Here is a 19,331-nt window from a genome sequence, read left to right as displayed (position 1 = left end):
CTTGTGACAAATGATGTCATTTCAGATGGCAAATCCCTCAGAACCCCATGCAGTGCACGTCCAAAGGCTGTGAACAGCAGGGGGTTGGTAACAGGGCCTGTGGCCAGGCCCTGTGGTAAGCCCTCCAGGAAGCAACCAAACCACCCCCACAGGCTGCTAACCCCAAGCTGTGCATGGCCTTTCATCGTATGCGGTTGGCCACAGGCAGCCAACTCCATGCTGTGCACACCCTTTTGGTAGTGCGAAGCATGGGGTTAGCCACAAGGCCTGACTTCCAGCCTGGCCCTGTGTCCAACGTCCCGCAGGCAGCCAAGCCCACGCTGCACACGTTCTTTGGCCCTACACAGCATGTGGTTGGCCACAGGGACTGTGGCCAGTGCCTTTGGCCAACCCACCAGGTGTCAGCCTATCCCTGCAGGTAGCGGACCCCACTCTGCCCTCGGACTTTGGTTGTACAGCCAGGCCCTGCATCCAACTCCCCACAGGCAGCCAGACCCACACTGTGCACATCTTCTTGCTGTGCACAGCAGGGGATAGACAACTGGGCTCGGCCTGCCGCCAGCCCTGTGACCAAACCTCCGGCAGGCTGGCAACCCCACACTGTGCACAACCTTCAGGGGGCACAGCATGGGTTGACCTTCGGGTCCAGGGACCCTATCCCCTGTGGTCAAAACATATATGTTGAGGGAGCATGAAGCCCCTTTCCCAATCCCTAATCGGCCCTGAGAACCCCATCCCGAGGGGCAGTTCCAATAACAAGGGGCCTTAGAAGGTGATGGGCCCTGGTAGCCCCATCGCGTGGGGCCAAATACAGCTAAACTGGGGAGGAGGGCATATAACCCTTCTCCCCTTCTCCCCAAGCCCCGGGGACCACATCCCCCAGAGTTAAACCAATGAGAAAGGGGAGAGGGCTGTACACCCCAAATCCCTAAGCCTTCCTGAGCCCCAGGGACCCATCCTCCATGGCCACATTAAAAGGAGATGGGGCATGCAGCCCCCCTTCCCAAGCCTTAATAGGCCCTGGGAAATCCATCCACCAGGGACAAATATTATAAAAAGGGAAAGGGGCCATGCAGCTCTCCTCCCTGAGTCTTCATAGGCCCCGGGGACACCATCCTCAAGGGGCAGTTTTTTGTTTAAAAGAGGAGGGGTGTTGCACAGCCCCAGCCCCCCTCGCCGAGCCATCTCATCCCTAGAAAACCCATCATGGGGCGAGAGGTGGGTGCCCCGATTCCACCCAGGACATTCACAGAGCACACATTGGGAGCCATTGGGTCCACAGTGCCCTCGCAGCCTCAGCCATCTCCTTGCATAGTGCAGGAGCCTTGATTACTCCTGCCCAGAAGGAGCAGCTATTTATGCTTGCTCCCTTTAAGTGGGAACAATATGGGTTCTCCCTGTCTGCATCAATGCGGGCAGGGAAACAGAACACAAGTCTTTTCCCAGCTGGCGGGAGCATTTTAAAATCTTGTGCCAGCCTGGAGCAGACTAATGTATTTGCTCCTGCTTGGCAGAATATTTAAAAATGATCCTGTCAGAAGGGATCAAATACACTTTTCCCTGGCCCGGTGAACATTAACCTCTTCCGTGCTCATGACGGCCCCCGGCCATCATGAGTCACGGTGGGCGTACTCACATGACGGCCGGGAGCTGTCTGAGCCACGCCCAGGGTTGGAATGGACCAGCACAGCGGTGGAATTCGCGTCGCAGCGTAGCGGTTAAGTGAGCCACAAACCCAATAGTATTGCACCTAGTATAATAATGTAACTTTTGTAGTATGTTAATATATATGTTCGGTGGTAGGTGTAACTGCAGGGCGGTGACGTAGGGAGGGGGAGGGGCAGGGTGGGGGGTTGTAATGTATGGATTACGGACTTTAACAGGTAAGTAAACATATAAATAAATAAAACGAATTTCGTTGTGTGCACTGCATCACCAAATGCGATGCAGTGCGCGCAACGAAATTCGTTTTATTTTTATATGTTTACTTACCTGTTAAAGTCCGTAATCCATACATTACAACCCCCCACTCTGCCCCTCCCCCTCCCTACGTCACCGCCCTGCAGTTACACCTACCACCGGCCGTGGCTGCCATGAACTCTTAAAAACACTTACACTCACTTGATGTCATCAGTGATGTCATTTGAGATGTCATCGGTGATGTCATCAGTGCATTGCGGGGGCATGAGTTATAGTTAGCTCAGGTAACTATAACTGTTGAATTTTACTGGTTTTGTATGAGGAAAATCTGAGCCTAACTAACACGTCCCTGTAAGCTTTGGTTTTTTCAGTGAATTTCTAAGGTTTTTCAACATGTAACCTTTGGTTTTTTAAGTGAATGTTTATGTTTTTTCACTAGAAGTCGTGTTTGCAGAGTGGTGGAGAAAAGGAGCGGGGGTCCCTGGGGCTGTGGGGGGGGGGTCGATCAGAGGGCACAGACTTTCATTGTTTACATCTGACCTGGGGAGGTTGCGGTCCCTGGGGCTGCGGGGGTGCACTACAGGCTCCTACATTTTTTCCACTTTAGCCAACGCAGGTGGTGGTACCTGGGGCTGTGGGGGTGGGTCAGAGCCCTCCTGCATTCATATCACATTTAGCCCAGGGGAGGTGGCAGTCCCCGGGCCACGAGGGGGCTGCATGCGCCCTGCATTAATGCAATTTCCCTGGGTAGGAGGTGATCCACAGGGCACAGGGGTTGCTCAGGGCATCCCTCCCAAAAATTGTGAAATATGCCCTGGAGAGGTGGTGGTCCATGGGGGCATCCCCTGCACTCATTTTATTGTTTGCCCTTGGGAGGTGGCAGTCCCGGGGGCACAGAGGGTGCCGCGTGGGCACCCCCGCTTAATTAGTAAACACTGCCCCCGGGATTTGGCCCACCCGGGGGATTCATCAACAAGAATTGTGGGAGCCCGATCGTCTTTTTAATCTTGCCGCAGATCCACAGATCCACCAGCGAATTTGTGGAAAAAAGTAATTTAAAAAAATACCTTTAACCCCCCCATCAAATTTGGGGAGTCAGGGTATTCCTACCCTGCTCCCTTTTCTTTATTTTTTACTTTTTTGTGTGATTCGGCTTCAAGACGAGTCCCTAGATGGCTTCCTATACTTCCTTGTTGAAGTGTTGGTAGCAAATCTATTTTTTGTTGGATCCGCAATTACACTGCATGACTCACGACCACAGATATCTATATTTTATAAAACTTAAATATCTCTGAAACTACGGAACGGATTTACACATTCGAACTGTAGTCATGTTCAAAAAATAAAAAATCCCCATAGACATAGCATTGAGAAGACGTGTTTTGACCCCCCCTTTTTTTTCTCTTCCCCACTTGACGGATCATTCCCACACTTTTAACACAGCACATGAACCAAAATGGGGACTTTTTTGATATATATATGCATGTGTGTGTGGGTGTGGTTGAGTAGTTTTTGTAAGGTCAAAGTTTAAGTTTCCTTAGGAGGAGTGTTTTTGTTTTTTTATCATTTCGCTAATAACTTTGCGACCATATCACAAATCTTCACAAAACGTTCCCCCCAACAATTTAATCCACATCAGTTTCGGAAAAGTTTTGCACTGGTGTGTCAAGTGGGGGGCTAAGAAAAAAGGGTGCGTTTCTGATAGAGAATAAACAGCTGACCAGAATTACACCATTTTTGGCAAACAGTTAGACCTTTACTGACAAAGTGTTTTTTCTCTGATTGTGTGTAATCCGTTCAACCGTTTTTGAGTAATTAGCTTTTAAAGAAGGACACAGGTTGGGCATGGTTAAAGTTTTGGGTATATTTGGAATGTTGGTGTCCAGATATACTCTGATTGCCCACTTTGAATGGTAGTAATGAATCTTGATGTGTTAGCCACAACCTGAACAATATGAGGTGTCAGCCATCACAGGGTTCAGGGACCTGGTCTCTACATCCTGAAAATGAATTAAAAGAATAGCGTGCTAAAATTCATGACACAGTGTGCGCATCTGAAAGCCATCTTGATGGAGTTAGAGCTTTAAAATTGAGAGCATTTCCTAAAGAGGATACTGCAGAAAATTAAAAATAATTGAGGTTTCTTTTTGTCAAAGAAATTATGGTTAGTGCTCTAGAAAGCTAAAGTGAGGTCATCTATTTCAGTAAAATATTCTGACATGAAGAGTCAAGCGTGTACTTCCAGCACCAGAAGTTAATTCTTTAGTAATCAAATGCAGCATCACCACAGAGTACTAATGAACAACTAGAGTGCTAACATTTTGTATTCTAAACAACAGTGAGACACTCCAGAGTGCCTTTGACTTAGAATGGGAGCTGTTAAATTTAAAACCTTGCCTGCAGAGCAGACTAAAGTAAATACGCATTGAGATGTTAATGTAAGTATGAAAGAAGAGGGTAACAAACGTGAGGGGAGATGTGGGTTTTTAATTTGAGGCACAATGTATTATAAAAGGGCCTAGAAATAGTTAAACAGAAAGACATCTACATAATTACAACATCCCCTTTCCACATCTGCGTTTACTCAGCCAACCCATCTTCTCAGTCACTTATTCACTGAAAAAACAAAGGTTACAGTGAAGTTATAGTTAGCTATGCTACTACAATCTAAACTTAAATTAAATAAAAATATAGAAATTCATTAAAAAACAAATGTTAAAGTAGTGTTACAGCTAAGTGTTTAAATAAGGTGTATGAAAAGCAAAAAAAACTCTGAAATAAACCATTCATTCATATTTTTCTGTGCTAACTATAACTATACCTTGCGCCCCTGCCATGCACTGCTTATGACCTCACATATTACGTCACTCATGACATGTTCAATGACATCATTGATGGGATTATCGATCACTCATGACATCCTAAATGACATACATGATACCATCACTGATTACATCATACAATCATTGTGGCACCATTCTATAAGGTGTGTGGACTTAAAGTAATTCAACAGGCTACACCTGTGGGCAATTTTGCACACCCTGCCATCTCAGTTTGGACCCAGCCATATGGAAATCTGTCTTTACCCAGCTCCAACAGGACCAGTCCAGCCTAAACCGTCTGCCCAATTCTCCCTGAACTGGTCAAATGTAACGCAAGATAGTTTGCATGCTTGCTGGGGCTCTTCAGTCTAATGTAGCTCGGTTCCAGTGGCACATTGTGCAGGGAACCCATGTCTGGCATTCCCTTGTCACTTAAGGCATTACACCAAATACACAAAAGGTAATTAGAGAAACGCTTGCCATAAATATAACCCTGGCAATCACTCATAGTAGCTTTCCAACTCATCATTCTTCAACTTGGACCCAGGCATATACAAATCAGTCTTGACCTTGCTCCAATAGGACCAGACCAGCCTGAACAGTGATGGATATTCCCAGGCATGGGTCTCCTGCTCACAGTGCCACTATAATCTAAGCTAGCCTCAACTGATGAGCCCCAGTCAGGGCAAAACCAGTCTTGGGTTGCTTGTGTTCCGGTTAAGCGGAGGACCTGGCCTGGCAGTTCATGCTGGACATCTCCTAATAGAGCAGAGTCAAGATTGATTTGCATATGGCTGCGCCCAGATTGATGTGGCATGGTGTGCAAAATATTGATGGACTGGGATGCAGCCTGAGTATTTACCATCATTTACCATTACCGTTTAAACTTCTCCAATGCATACTGTACATCATATAACATTGCACCTCATTATATGGTGGTTCATAATACAAAGCACTTACCCATTAATGAGACCCACATGGACAAAGCTGTTCCATAGATGGAGAAATATTCCAGGATGTCATATCTCATGAAGCAAAGCACAGACATGCCCGGACCATCACAAGCGTGATAGATCTGTGTGGAGAGAATAAAGTGCAATTTAAAAATGGGATTAATTGTTATACCTTCAGTAAGTAATTGGGTTATTGTTTGAGAGAGGTGGAAGCCCCACTCAAGCAGCAAGTACAATTCTTGTCAAGGTGAACTACAAACGTCACTAAGTTAAACTGTGCTTAACCCTCTGGTAACTTGGAACAAAGCAGTTAGACTTAACTTAAAGGCAATGTGTGAAGTTTTTATGCCGCACATAAATAGTGATAACACAACACAAGAACAATCCTAAACACATTTAGAAAAATAGAGTAACTTAAACAAAATACCAAAACAACAAAAATCCAATCAGCAGAACCAGAGATACTGATTTTTAACGTTTTAAGCAAAAATAGTGGCACAAAGCTAAAAGCACCGCTCATGGTTTTCTGGCTGCCTAGACAGGGAAAAGTCACAGGTTCAGACTGACCACAATGGAGCACAGGTTGGACAAAGGGAGGATGGTTAGTCCCATTGAAGAGTTACTTTCTGAAGCCCGACGCAAAGATTTCTGTTAATGTTTGAGGCTTTCCACATGAAGAGCAGTTTGAGCATCCCTGAGGTCCTAGCTGTAGCGGGAAGATTCTGTCGTGAAAAACTATATAGACGAAAATCTGGCCTCTGGGTTCATTCGCCACTCCACGTCACCCGCTTCCTCGCCTTTGTTTTTTATCCCGAAGAAGGACTGTGCCGAGTTGCGAACATGTATTGACTACCGGGCCCTCAATAACATCACGGTGAAAAACCGGTATCCCCTTCCTTTAATCTCGGTCTTGATGGATCAGCTACACGGAGCACGCTACTTCACGAAATTGGATTTACGGGGGGCCTACCATTTGGTCAGAGTCAAACAAGGGGACGAATGGAAGACGGCCTTCCGGACACGGTTTGGCCTTTTTGAGTACAGGGTAATGCCATTCGGGCTTTGCAATGCCCCGGCAGCCTTCCAGTATTTCATGGACGAAGTGCTAAGAGGATTGTTAGATACCATCTGCATGGTCTACATCGATGATATCCTCGTCTACTCTCGCACCTTACTAGAACACGTAGAACACGTCAGAGAAGTACTGGGTCGACTGCAACAACACGACTTATATGCCAAATTGGAGAAATGCCTCTTTCATATGCCTGAGGTGTCTTTTCTGGGATACGTGATTAATGCCAATGGTTTTCAGATGGAGGACGGTAAGGTGGAAGCCATCAAGGGTTGGAAAACCCCTCAGTGCGTCAAATCCCTACAGAGCTTTCTCGGGTTCGCAAATTATTACCGGCGATTCATCCAAGGCTTCTCTAAAATCATCCATCCCTTGTCCAGACTGTTGAGGAAGAACGCTCCCTTTATCTGGGGGGAAGAAGCTGAACTTTCGTTCCAATCAATAAAAGAAAGGTTCACCCAAGCCCCGATCCTGCGGCATCCTGATGCACGACTCCCCTACATTCTGGAGACCGATGCGTCCCAATACGCATTGGGAGGAGTCCTTTCCCAAAGGCACCTTCTACGGGACAAATACATCCTGTGGCCTACTACTCGAAAAACTAAGCCCCAGCGAAATCAACTACTCGATCACAGACAAAGAGCTTTTGGCTATCAAGAGGGGATGTGAAGAGTGGAGACACTACCTGTTGGGAGCCCGTTACCCCTTTGAAATCTACACGGACCATCGGAACCTACTGTTCCTAAAGACCGCCAAGGCGCTGACACCGCGACAACTCCGTTGGACTCTCTTTTTCCCGGACTATGATTTTGTCATCCGGTATCGCCCCGGTCCACAAAAGGGAAAGGCCGATGCTCTCTCCCGGAACCAGGACACCCCTGCACAACAGACAGCTGATGAAGCCGAGCCGCCATCCATCTTGCCGGAACCTGTCTTTCCAGGGCCCACGATAGCACTGCTCACGAACCCGAATTTCCTCGAGGATCTCAAGGTGTCAGTGGCGGAGGTAGACGACAAGGCCTGGCTCCAAGAGGAACCCCAGTGGCGATCGTTGGTCAACGACCTCCTGTACTATCGTCATGCCATGTATGTACCTGAACCAGGGCTACAGATGCAAGTGCTGAACTGGGCACATGACTCCGTGTTGGGAGGGCATTGGGATGTGTAAAAAACCCTCGCCACTATAGAACACTCTTTCTGGTGGCCATCAGTAAGAGACGACACGAAGAAATACATCAGGAACTGTTCAGTGTGTGTGCAGGGTAAGGCGCGACACAACAGACCGACGGGGCTCCTCCGTCCCATACCCATTCCACCCAAACCATGGCATACAGTCTCTATGGACTTCATAGTAGAAATGCCCTTGTGTCAAGGAAAAACCGTGATTCTAGTAATAGTAGACCACTTGACCAAAATGGGGCACTTTGTACCGTTAGAGAAATTACCGACATCTGCAGAACTAGCACTGGTGATATTACAACATCTCGTCAGGGCTCACGGTGTTCCAAGCGTCTTCATCACTGGCAGGGGGTCGCAGTTCACTTCCCGTTTCTGGAAGGCCCTATGTGAAACTATGAATATCGACGCCAGGCTCTCAACAAGCTACCATCCCCAAACGGATGGCAAAACAGAACGCCTAAATCAGACTGTGGAACAATACCTGCGTTGTTTTTCCTTGCAGAACTCCACGGATTGGGTCACTCTCTTATGGTTGGCTGAGTTCACGTACAACAACTCCGACCATTCGACCCTGGGTTGCTCCCCGTTCTTCTGCCTTTTGGGTTACCATCCGAACATCCTTCCCTTCGATTGGCCTGTCACTTCCAATCTACCCAGCGTTCAGGAACATCATGCACATCTGCAAGCTGTCAGACTTGATGCTCAACGCCATTTATCGGCTGCTCAAGAGAGACAGAAACGATTCGCTGACATGAAACGTAGTCCGGAACCGGTCTACCAAGTGGGAGACAAAGTGTGGCTTTCCACCAAGAACATACACCTCAATGGCATTAACAAACTGAAGCCTAAATACATAGGCCCTTACAGCGTGGAAGAAATCATCAATCCTGTGGCCCTGAGATTGACTATTCCCCAATCTTGGCACATTCACCCTGTTTTTCATGTGTCCTTGCTCCAGCCAAGCCCCTTAGACACTAGGCTGCCCGTCCATCCCCCCCCTGTGCTGGTGGAGGGATTGGATGAGTACGACGTACAGGAATTGTTGGATTCCAGGATACATAGGGGTAGAGTCCAGTACCTAGTAAGTTGGAAGGGATACGGGGTCGAGGACAGGTCCTGGGAGCCTGAGCTAAATCTCCATTGCCCAGACCTACTGGCACAGTTCCATCTGGCCCATCTGGGTAAACCAGGTCGACCGCCGAGTCGGCAGTCCTTGAGAGGGCGTTCTGTAGCGATTCTGGACAGCAGGCAGAGGGCGGGGCTTCAGGGTCACAAAGGCACTACAACTCCCAGTACGCTCTGGGCACAGGCAGTCCGGAACCGGCAATTGAGACAGGGTATATAAGCGCCTCCCCGGAAATGCGCGGCGCTTGTCAATCATTCCTGATTCCTGGCCTGAACCCGACCTTAGTTTCTCCTACGCCTTCGCAGCAGATACCGCGGACGCTTTCCTTCCCGCTCTGGACGCCGTCTCAGCAGATACCGCGGACGCTTTCCTTCCCGCTCTGGACGCCGTCTCAGCAGATACCGCGGACGCTTTCCTTCCCGCTCTGGATGCCGTCTCAGCAGATACCGCGGACGCTTTCCTTCCCACTCTGGACGCCATCTCAGCAGATACCGCGGACGCTTTCTTTCCCGCTTCATCGTTTGGAGGTAAGAACTAGAAATAGACTAGCACGGCCGTGCTATACTAACAGTTACTTTGTTTACATTTTGTTCCTGACTTGGCTCATTTAACCCACCCCGGAAAAAACATTTAATGAGCCACAAGAAACCTAAGCCTGCATTTAGGGGCATTCTTTCACTCCCTTCCCCGCCTACATGAACGACTTCCTCCAGGTCTTGTGCAGTAACAGCCTGAGGATTATTCTAGAGGTTCAACACGGCTAACACGATTCTTCACTGAGGTCCTGACTTCCACACTGTGGGCAATTAGTGAGTACCCCAGCTCGCACCTTGATTATACCTGTCTGGCTCGTCTGTCCAAACCGAGTAACGGTGTCCTTTATTTCATAGCTGTGCGGCATCTCAGAAGAATCGAGACCAGACCTAGAGGGGAGCCCCATCACCAACTTTTCCCGTAAGTCCCTTCCCTTTTCCCCCGGATTGCGATTCTTCTCAAGTGTGAGTGACACTGAGAGGGTTGGCAGTTAGGGGAATCGAGAGGTCTCTCTGCAAGCTGTGGTCCCTGCGGGCTCGACGAAGACAGGTTAGTGGCATAGGGCTATCTGTGTGGGTCACTAGCTGTCTGTTCCCGTGACAGCTGCTAAATTGTAGCAATATAGATAGATCAATAGATAGCACAAGTTTGAGCACAGACAAAGGACAAAAGCCCTGAGGTATAATTTTGCATTGCTTACAGAGAGGAAGGATGAAGATGTGAGGTGAGTTCTAGGATGTGGAAATGAAGTGTTTCTTCGAGGAGCTAGGCCTTCATAATTTGGTCTCATTTCCATGAAGTAGGATGGTCATATTTTGTGGTGATGTGTTCTTTGAGGCCATTCTTGAATTGTTTTGAAGTTACTACAATGGGTTGTATTATTAAATATCTAACCCCGGAATATCGACCTACAAGAATATTGTGGGCAGAATATTTGTGTGACAAAACATATATATATATATATATCTATCTCTATATATATATATATACTAATATAATAAAGAGGGAGCCCAAACCTTTGAGGCGGGTAATCTCAGGAACCACAGCACCAATCACAACACCCAATACAGCGTTGGAAAGGGCAGTTGCAGCAGAAGGACATAGGCTATGCAAACGCCCACCATATACATTTAAAAGGTAAAAGAACCGTGCCAGCAAAGTAGTCCCTTGTGGGCGTGTTAGCGTTGTGCTGTGGGCGTGTGCTGGGGGGCATGACAAACGCTGGGGGCGTGTGGTACATTCCGCCCTTCATGCCATGTCTCATATCGTGTGCTGTGGGCGTGTGCTGGGGGCATGGGCTTGTGCGGGGCGCGGGATTACGGGAAAAAAAGCAAGCGTTGTGCCCAATATTTCATTGTTTTTTCTTCCCAGGTTCTATACATTCCAGTTCCGGGTGTCCACCCTGCTCCCTTTAAATACCCCTGCACCCCATAATCATAACCCACCCTTACTCCTTAAAATACCCCAACACCCTTAAGCACTAACCCATCTTAACCCTATAAATATTCCCTGTACCCCAAAACCCAAACCTAGCCCTGAACCCTATAAATACCCCTGTACCTCAAAACCTAAACCTACCCCTGAACCCTAAAAATACCCCTGTACCCCAAAACCCAAACCTAGCCCTGAACCCTAAAAATACCCCTGTACCCCAAAACCCAAAACCTACCCCGGAACCATAAAATACCCCTGTACCCCAAAACCCAAACATAGCCCTGAACCCTTAAAATACCCCTGTACCCCAAAACCCAAACCTACACCTGAACCCTAAAAATACCCCTGTACCCCAAAACCCAAACCTAGCCCTGAACCATAAAAATAACCCTGTACCCCAAAACCCAAACCTACCCCTGAACCCTAAAATATCCCTGTACCCCAAAACCCAAACCTAGCCCTGAACCCTTAAAATACCCCAGTACCCCAAAACCCAATACCTACCCCATAACCCTAAAAATACCCCTATACCCCAAAACCCAAACTTAGATCTGAACCCTAAAAATACCCCTGTACCCCAAAACCCATACCTATCCCTAAACCCTAAAACTACCCCTGTACCCCATAACCCAAAACTATATCTGAACCCTTAAAATAACCAAACACCCCAAAACTTATACCTCAGTACACCAAAACATATACCCCTATACCCATAGTTACCTTATCCAAACATTAAAAAAAACATGCTTTTACCATTCATGCATTTACAACGAATTTTGTTGTAAATGTATGCGTGGTAAAAGCATATAAAATGTAATGCCATGCGTTATAATGGCATTGCGGAGTCATGGTACTTTCGTAATGAAATTATGCAGAGTGATGGTATGCAGAAAGAAAGTTGCGGAATAATGGGTGTTTACCCTCCCCCGGTAAGTACATTGGTGACACGGCTGCCCACATCTCCAGCAACATACTCATATTTTTTCACCACCGATTTGAAAAATGCACAGGTCTCTCTCATTGATGGCCAGCACCAACATACACTTTTAGACACACCTCCCGCCACAAGTTCTAGAATTGCGAACTTTAGAGCTGGGGAGCTACGTTCGAATCTCGGCATTAGCTCAACATCCTGTGATTCCAGGCAAATCGCTTTGTCTCCCCGTGCCTACCACAAATGAATGTGTTCTTCTGTAATGTATATTGTGCTCATGCCATGTTGTCGAGTTCGCGCTATATAATATTGCAAGGAAAAATAACGTAGGGAAACTCGAGTTCACACACTACTGAACGCGCACTCTTAAAGTGCATCAGCAGTGCACTGTGAATCGGAGCGTTTCACAGGGCTGTCACAGATAAGAAATGCTATCAAAACGAAATCCTACAAACAATATACTACTGGCCGGCAGCAATTCATACCCGGACATCGTCGGGACGGGCTGCTAGTATGTATATATATATATATATATATATATATATATATATATATGTATATATATATATGTTAATTTCCATGGAGATTTTTAGATATGACTGCAGCCCGAACCACTGGGTGGAATTACACCAAATTTGGCAGAAAGGAATGCCTTGGTTCAGAAAAAACCCTTTTTGTTATTTGGTGTAAATCCGCTCAGTAGTTTTTAAAATATTTAAAGGAATGTTAATTTGTACATATAGAGATGTGGATCCTCCGAGGAGAGGATCCAACAGTCCCTGCACTGAAATGTGATTGGCTGCCAACAGTTCAATCAGGAAGTGTTGGCAGCCATCTTGAGTCTCAAAACATAGCATTAAAAAAAAAGAGAAGGGGGCGGGATCGGAATACCCTGAGTACTTAGGCCTCTTGATGGCGATCGTGCAGGGACCCTATAGGGCAAAAAAAGCATCTTAAAAAAATCAATTTTGGCGGGAGTCGTGGCTTCTACCGAAAAAGAAAAAGTAAAGAAGTGCAGTTCCCACACTTCTGTAATGCTTATTCCCCAGTTGGACCAGGTCTCAGGGGTATGTTGAATAATAAAAAGGAGGGAGCGCATGAAAGCCCCAGGAACCGCCAGCTCACTTGGTAAAATCTGCATAAATAAATGTGGAGGGGACCACGCAGTTCCCCCAGCAGCTCCGGGGACGGCTATCTCCCTGGGGCACTTTAAAATATGTATGTGGGTGGGCAGTTATTGGCCCCTGGAGGGGTGCTGCCCAGGGGACCGCCACCCCCAGGGCTGGCTCTTGCTTTGTACCAGGGTGCCCACCTCTGGGACAGAGCTGTTTGCTGTGGCTTGGCGGGAGCTTTAACAGCTCCCAACAAGTCATAGCAAATACTCTCACTTGCTGGAAGCTGAGCTTTCATCTGTTTCCCTGCCCGCTGTCAAGCGAGCATGGAAACATACAAACGGATAGCTTACACAAATAGGGAGCTGCATGTTCAGCAGCTCCCTGTGTATGAAAGCAATGCCGGCTACAGCATGAATTGGGAAACAAGAAGGGACCGTGGGAGCCTTCAGGCTCAACCCATGGTTTTATTGCACACTGGCTGCCCTGGGAGCACCCGGGTAACCATGCCGGGCCCTGGGGGATGTAGTCCAAAGATTCAGGCTACAATAATTTGTCACTCATAGGAGAGTGCACGCAGCGTTACTCCTCTACCTTGTTTATAATGAAAGATGTCTGTCTAGCTGTAATACATGTGTTTTTACACTTAGACAACAGAATGTCTCATTATTATTATAACTAAGCATTATTGCTCTCACCTGAGGGCAAAAAAGGGCTGTTAACTACACTCCCATAATTATGGGTCAGAGGTGCAAAGGGACAATAATTACCAGCTGTTATTCCTCTGCAAGTAAGTTAATGGATCTATTAGTGCTCCACCTCCCGACTGGTGAATTCAAATCACCCTCAGTCCAAGGTCCGGCGCTCCTCTGATGGCTACACCAGCTCTTTTGTTAAAAGTTGCTCTCACTTTCACTCTGTCCTGGAACCTGCCCTTCACTCTGAAAGTGAAAATGTGAGCTCAAATGCAAACCTGACAACTCACACGACACCACCATGTGACACAATATCAGCTCCCATCACACAGTCCCACAGTGAGGAGTCGATATCACATGGGGACAGGGAAAATGAGGTGAAAGCTACTGTATACAGTGGTTTCTTTGAACTGCCGACATCCATTAAAGGGTATGAAAACACCCCAGGACATCGGCACCAGCCTCAGCAAGGTTTCTTTTTAGTTTGTGGAGGAGGGGGTATGGGGTCGGGGTAGGGGCAAAAGTGCCTCTTAGGTACTTCTCGGCACAAAGCTCTGCCCCCTCCAAGTCTTGCTCGCTCCTCACATGGTGAGATTTTTTCTCAGGTTGCCAGGTATGCAAATGCCTCAAAACTGTAGAAAGAAATAAACAAACTTCAGTTTATGGGTTTCCCTCCCATTTTTTTTATATGGTTTGGGCTTATATTTCCCATTTGAGAAGGCTGGAGTTGTGCCCCCATTGAGAAAAAGTGAGAGCAGCTTCTGGCGGTAGAGATGCTTCTGAAGCTTTGGAGGAGCCCCACCATTGGCAGCTCCTCCGCTAAGGCAAAGGAGCGTGGACCCACTGCTCAAAAGGAAAAATAAAATGATAATGTATAATTATTATCATTTTAGCCTTCCTATTGAGTCAGTGGCTCTCGGGTGGGGTGGAGCAGGACTGGACAGAGCAGGGGGAGGAGTGGTTTGCACTCCCTAAGTGCGCACGACAGCTTGGCCGGTCCTCTTGGGCCGGCCAAACAGTTATGCACACTTTGCATCTTCCCCACCAGGATCTAATGCACAGCCTGTTGAGGACCATGCCCAGCCTTTCATTCCCCATCTGAGCGCTGATCCACGGTGCTCAGACCAATCACAATGCTGCATTGCAGCATTGTGACTGGCTCAGGGGACCCTAGGAGCCCGGGTGCTTCCTGATGCTTCCTGCTGCCGGACCAGAGACAGGAAGAAGAGGACGGAGGAGAGGTGGCTGCCGGCAGTTTTCAGGTAAGTCTTTTTTTTTTCTTTTTTCGTTGTCCCTGTCTCCCCCGCCACCCCACCAACCGGGCCAAGTAGCAGCCGCTACTGCCCCACACCTTGGAGTGAGTGTGAGTTGTGGCCACCAAACAAGGCACACCGGAGAGACAGGCAGAGACGTTATAAGGCATGGGCAACGTGGGCATTTAACTATGGGTCCCACCCAGGCGCGGTGCGTCCATTGGGGCGTAGGGGCGTAGCCCCACTGAGCCCCATGGACCCACCGCGTCGTCACTAAAATACAAATAAAAATATTAAAATAATCGCGCTACCCGCCGGCTGGGAATCCTGGAGACACCCGACTTTTCCGGAGTGCGCAGGGGTGGGGGGGGAGGCTGGGCCTGCTGCAGCTGCGCAAGTGGATTTTTGGGCAGAAACAAGCCCGCGCATGCGCAGATTGTTTCCCCTGTGCAGTTCCCCTTAGAGAGAGGACCAGGGGGCGGGCCGCAGCCCCTGGGGTTGCACAGGGCGACTGGGCGAGGAGTCATGGTGCCCCCCAGCCAATCCTGGCGCTGCATACAGCGCCAGGATTGGCCGGTCAATACTGCAGCCAGGGTCCCTGTAAAGAACAGAAAGGGGTCCGGTATCTTGCGGTCAGCTATGACTATTTTCACTGATAGCCATATAAACTAATAAAAAAAATCAACGGAAATATCGAGTGTTAAAAGAAACGTGTAAAGGAAGAGAAAAGACATAGATAAGAGTGAAAGGGAATGAAAAGAGGGAGGGAACAATGGCAGTGAAGGGAAAAAAGGAAGGAAATAATGCGAAAATAAAAGCGGGAAATGAAGAGAGATTGTGGGGAATTAAAAAAGCATGAGTGGGAAACGGATGGATGGAAACATGCTGGTGTTTCTATATTAAAACGTTTTAAGACCTTCATTAAGGCACTTCACAGGTGCAGCAGAAGCAGCTCAAGCTCCCCTTATTTGCATGGGGGCACGAGCAGGTGGCGATAAGTCATATGACACTTATCTTGCTGTTTGGCCAACAACAAAATGCATTTGACTATTTCTAGGTCTCTCTTTTAACCAGAGCTGGAAATGGGAAACAAGCACTGGCAAAGCCAAGACGTTTTGCCTATGCAATGCAATGTTTTTAGACATGTAAAACAGCACTCGCGCTGTGCAATATGGCTTAAAGTAAATAAAAGAAAACGGCACAGCGGGGACCAGTGCAAAAACCCCATTTTGTATCAATTGTTTGGTCCAAATGTCAGTGCATAATTTCACCACTGTAATCTAGTCTATTTGTTTTAATGTTTTGTGTTTGGGGCATTCTTTGAACAGTTTTTTTTATATTGATGCGCAAGCAAAGAATCTGTGACTCCCTCACATTCTCCATAGTTCAATTACATTTGTTTACCAACTTTTAACAGATTATTCAGTTTTGCTTGGCATCGTAGGACTTGAATTAGCAAAAAATGGGAAATAAAATGCAAAGTTATTTTGAAAAGGGACCCTTAAAGTAGGTTTTGCCTGGGACCCTCAAAATCTTGGAGTAAAGGATGGAAGCAGGGAGGTGGCATCAACAAAATACCACTTTTGCAGTCTTTCAATGGTGGCTGTAGCCCACAGGGAAAAGCATTCTCATTTGCTTGCCAGCTTCCCGTGTTATACCCGGGAGCTAATGATAAATATCATTATTTTTATTGGAAATAAACATTAGTGGGCGTAGTAGTGGTGGTGGATGTAGCTATAGAATATTGTATATTTTTTTTGCTTCTATTCTTCCTTTCTTCCGTTGAAAACAGACGGCTACAACCTACAGGTTGTGGCATTGCAGGAATTGCAACACCTCTTTGTTCCCCTTTTCCCCTAAGTTCAGTGCTTAATTTGAGCAGGTGCTCTCAGGTGCTCAGCACCGGCACTTCTTTCACAGGGCCGGGGCTACGATATCTGGTCCTGCAGGTGGTGGTCTCAATATTAATTGCCCAATTTAAAATAAAAAGAACCACATACCTTGCATGATGACTGGCTGGTATGTTTTCATAGGCAGGCACACATCTGTTCAGGCAGGCATGATTGTGTATCATCACTTTAGTGATGATGTCGTCACGCCTGTCATGAATCCAAGAAGTCATCATTAATTAATAGCTTGCATTCTGTTCCCGGAGTCTGCTGCACCCTGCCACTGCCTGAGCCTAAGCCTCCCATTGGATAATTGTAGTGGGGGCCTGCATCCCGGCATTGCTACTATCCTCAACGTGCTTGATGTGGCGGTGGCCCACCGTAACTTTTGTGCGCTATGGAGTCACCTGCAGTTTCCGTGCGCTGCCTCCAAGCATGCTAATTGCTGAGTGTGCTTGAGCCCAGTAGGTGCAACAGTCATACTCGCGTCTCACAGGCATTGCAGCATTGCGACTGAGGACAGTGCTTGTGCTGTGGCAGGCAGGGTCACAGCAAACTGAGCAGTGGATGCCTATGCTGTCGTCATAACTGGACCAAACTAATTACAGGCAGCACTAGCAGTGACTTGACCTGCGGTGTTCAAGCAGCCTCCTGACTTGCAACAAACCCAGTCAGAACGCACTGATTAATATGTTAAAAAAAGCATTTTCATGTGGTGTACATTTTGTTTTCGCACTCATCTGTCGGTGTAGGTAAAGAAGTAAAACGTATGTCTTAGGGGACAGACAGCAGAGCATGGTTACAGGATAGAGACTGAGGCAGTGCGGGTGTTGAAAGTTGGGTACACCGGAGTTAGAAGTGGGCTGCAGCCTCCTTGGCAGCATTTTCAGCCCCGGCACTTAATTTTTTACAAATTAAGCACTGCCTAAGTTACGGTACCCGGATACGACCCTCTTAATCATGTCCTACCTGTTTAAAGGGACACCAGGAAGTGAGTCCCATGGACACATTATTAAGGGAAACCCTGGCTCACAGTAGTCAGATGTGTGCAGCCGACATGACTCTGTGGCAGAGGTTGGTTGAACTGAACAGGTGGAGTTGGGCGCCTGACGGTGGGAGGCGCAGGTTGGGACGCAGAGCCCACTGGGGTCGGGGAGGATGGCCCAGCTGCCCGGCCCTCTGTAGTCCACCCACATGGAAACAAGGACGGCTCGCCTAGCAGTGCCTTGACAAATGCTGCCATCTCCTTCATTTGTTCACAGATGACAGGTGTTCGGTGGCATTTCACCTTCAAATCACCTTTCGCTGTTAAATGTGTGGAGCACTAGGCACAGCTGATCTGGCATGGACCCCAAAACAACGGGATGCTTTGTCTGACTTAGTGTGCCAAACTTTGGTGGTGTTGTTTACTCTGTCCATGCCTGCAACTGAAGGTTTTACTGCGGAGCTGCATCCTTAGTTAAAACTCTGAAGCCGGTGGTGACACAGAGAGCCGGCACTGGCCGGAAAGCGCGGTGGAGAGTAGATTTATTTGCCTGTCGATAGCTGTTTCCAGTGGGACACTTCAAGCTGTGCGGCTGCTGGAACTGGCCGTCTGAACACTTTTTCTTTCATGCATTTTATGTTTCGTCGTGTTGCCAGCAGAGGAACAATGGAGACACATTTTTGAGCGCAGACGCTCTATTATTACACTGGAAAACCACATCTTCAAGCGCCAAGAAGCGCGCGCGCGCGCCGCTGGGAACAGCACGCCGCGCGGACTGTAATGCCAAAAAGTCTAAGCAGGATTTCAAAACAAAGAGGGAATGAGAGAAGACATCCCGATCGTAGCAGGGACACTGACTGGCCAGGCAGTGCGGGCTGGCCGTGATTCTTCCCCCATACCCCCTCCCCGTCCCACCCCCAAGAAAGAACTGAGCAGTTCTTACCGCAATGAAGAACATGGTGAAGAAATAAACCATGGACTCCATGTGAAAGCGCCTCTTGGCGGCGATGCTGATGGTGGGGAGGAAGGCCAGGCTGCTGATGGTCGGGAGCAGGACTTTAGCCACGATGGAGCCCATTGCAAATCCGGAAAGGTGCCGGCGACCGGCCTGCTGCGCTGCAGTAGCGGGCGTGTGAAGAGGGGCACGCGCCACACTCGGGCTTTAACATGTCAAACCACAGCAGTGGCCATGCCACGAGGGTACGACAGGTGGCACCGAGGGGAATGTCACGACAGCTGATCTCTGACACGCCTCTCGGCTCCAGCTGCCCCGAGAGACAGTGATGCTAGTGTTCCGAAAGCAGACCGGCAAACTAGTGCGCGCCTAGGGTTAGTCGTGTCACGGCCCTCGTGAAACCCTGCCGGTTTCACACTCCTCACCGAACTGGCTTAGCAAAGGTGCCATGGACCAAATAACATCCCC

At 48.0% G+C, this 19,331-nt stretch overlaps 1 protein-coding gene across 1 annotated transcript in view; it reads right to left on the bottom strand.

Moving 5' to 3' along the window:
- Positions 1-18,986, bottom strand: part of MYMK (myomaker, myoblast fusion factor) — a 74,033-nt gene extending 55,047 nt beyond the window's left edge. The window contains exons 1-2 of the mRNA XM_078640835.1: positions 18,852-18,986; positions 5,703-5,817 (exon numbers count right to left, since the gene is read on the bottom strand). Of these exons, the coding sequence (XP_078496961.1) occupies positions 5,703-5,817; positions 18,852-18,986 (250 nt within the window). The remainder of the gene's footprint in view (positions 1-5,702; positions 5,818-18,851) is intronic.
- Positions 18,987-19,331: the final 345 nt, after the last annotated feature.

The sequence above is a fragment of the Lissotriton helveticus genome, chromosome 5_1, assembly GCF_964261635.1.
Source record: "Lissotriton helveticus chromosome 5_1, aLisHel1.1, whole genome shotgun sequence".
In the NCBI taxonomy this organism is placed as follows: Eukaryota; Metazoa; Chordata; class Amphibia; order Caudata; family Salamandridae; genus Lissotriton; species Lissotriton helveticus.
This window is presented reverse-complemented; position numbering and strand designations above follow the sequence as displayed.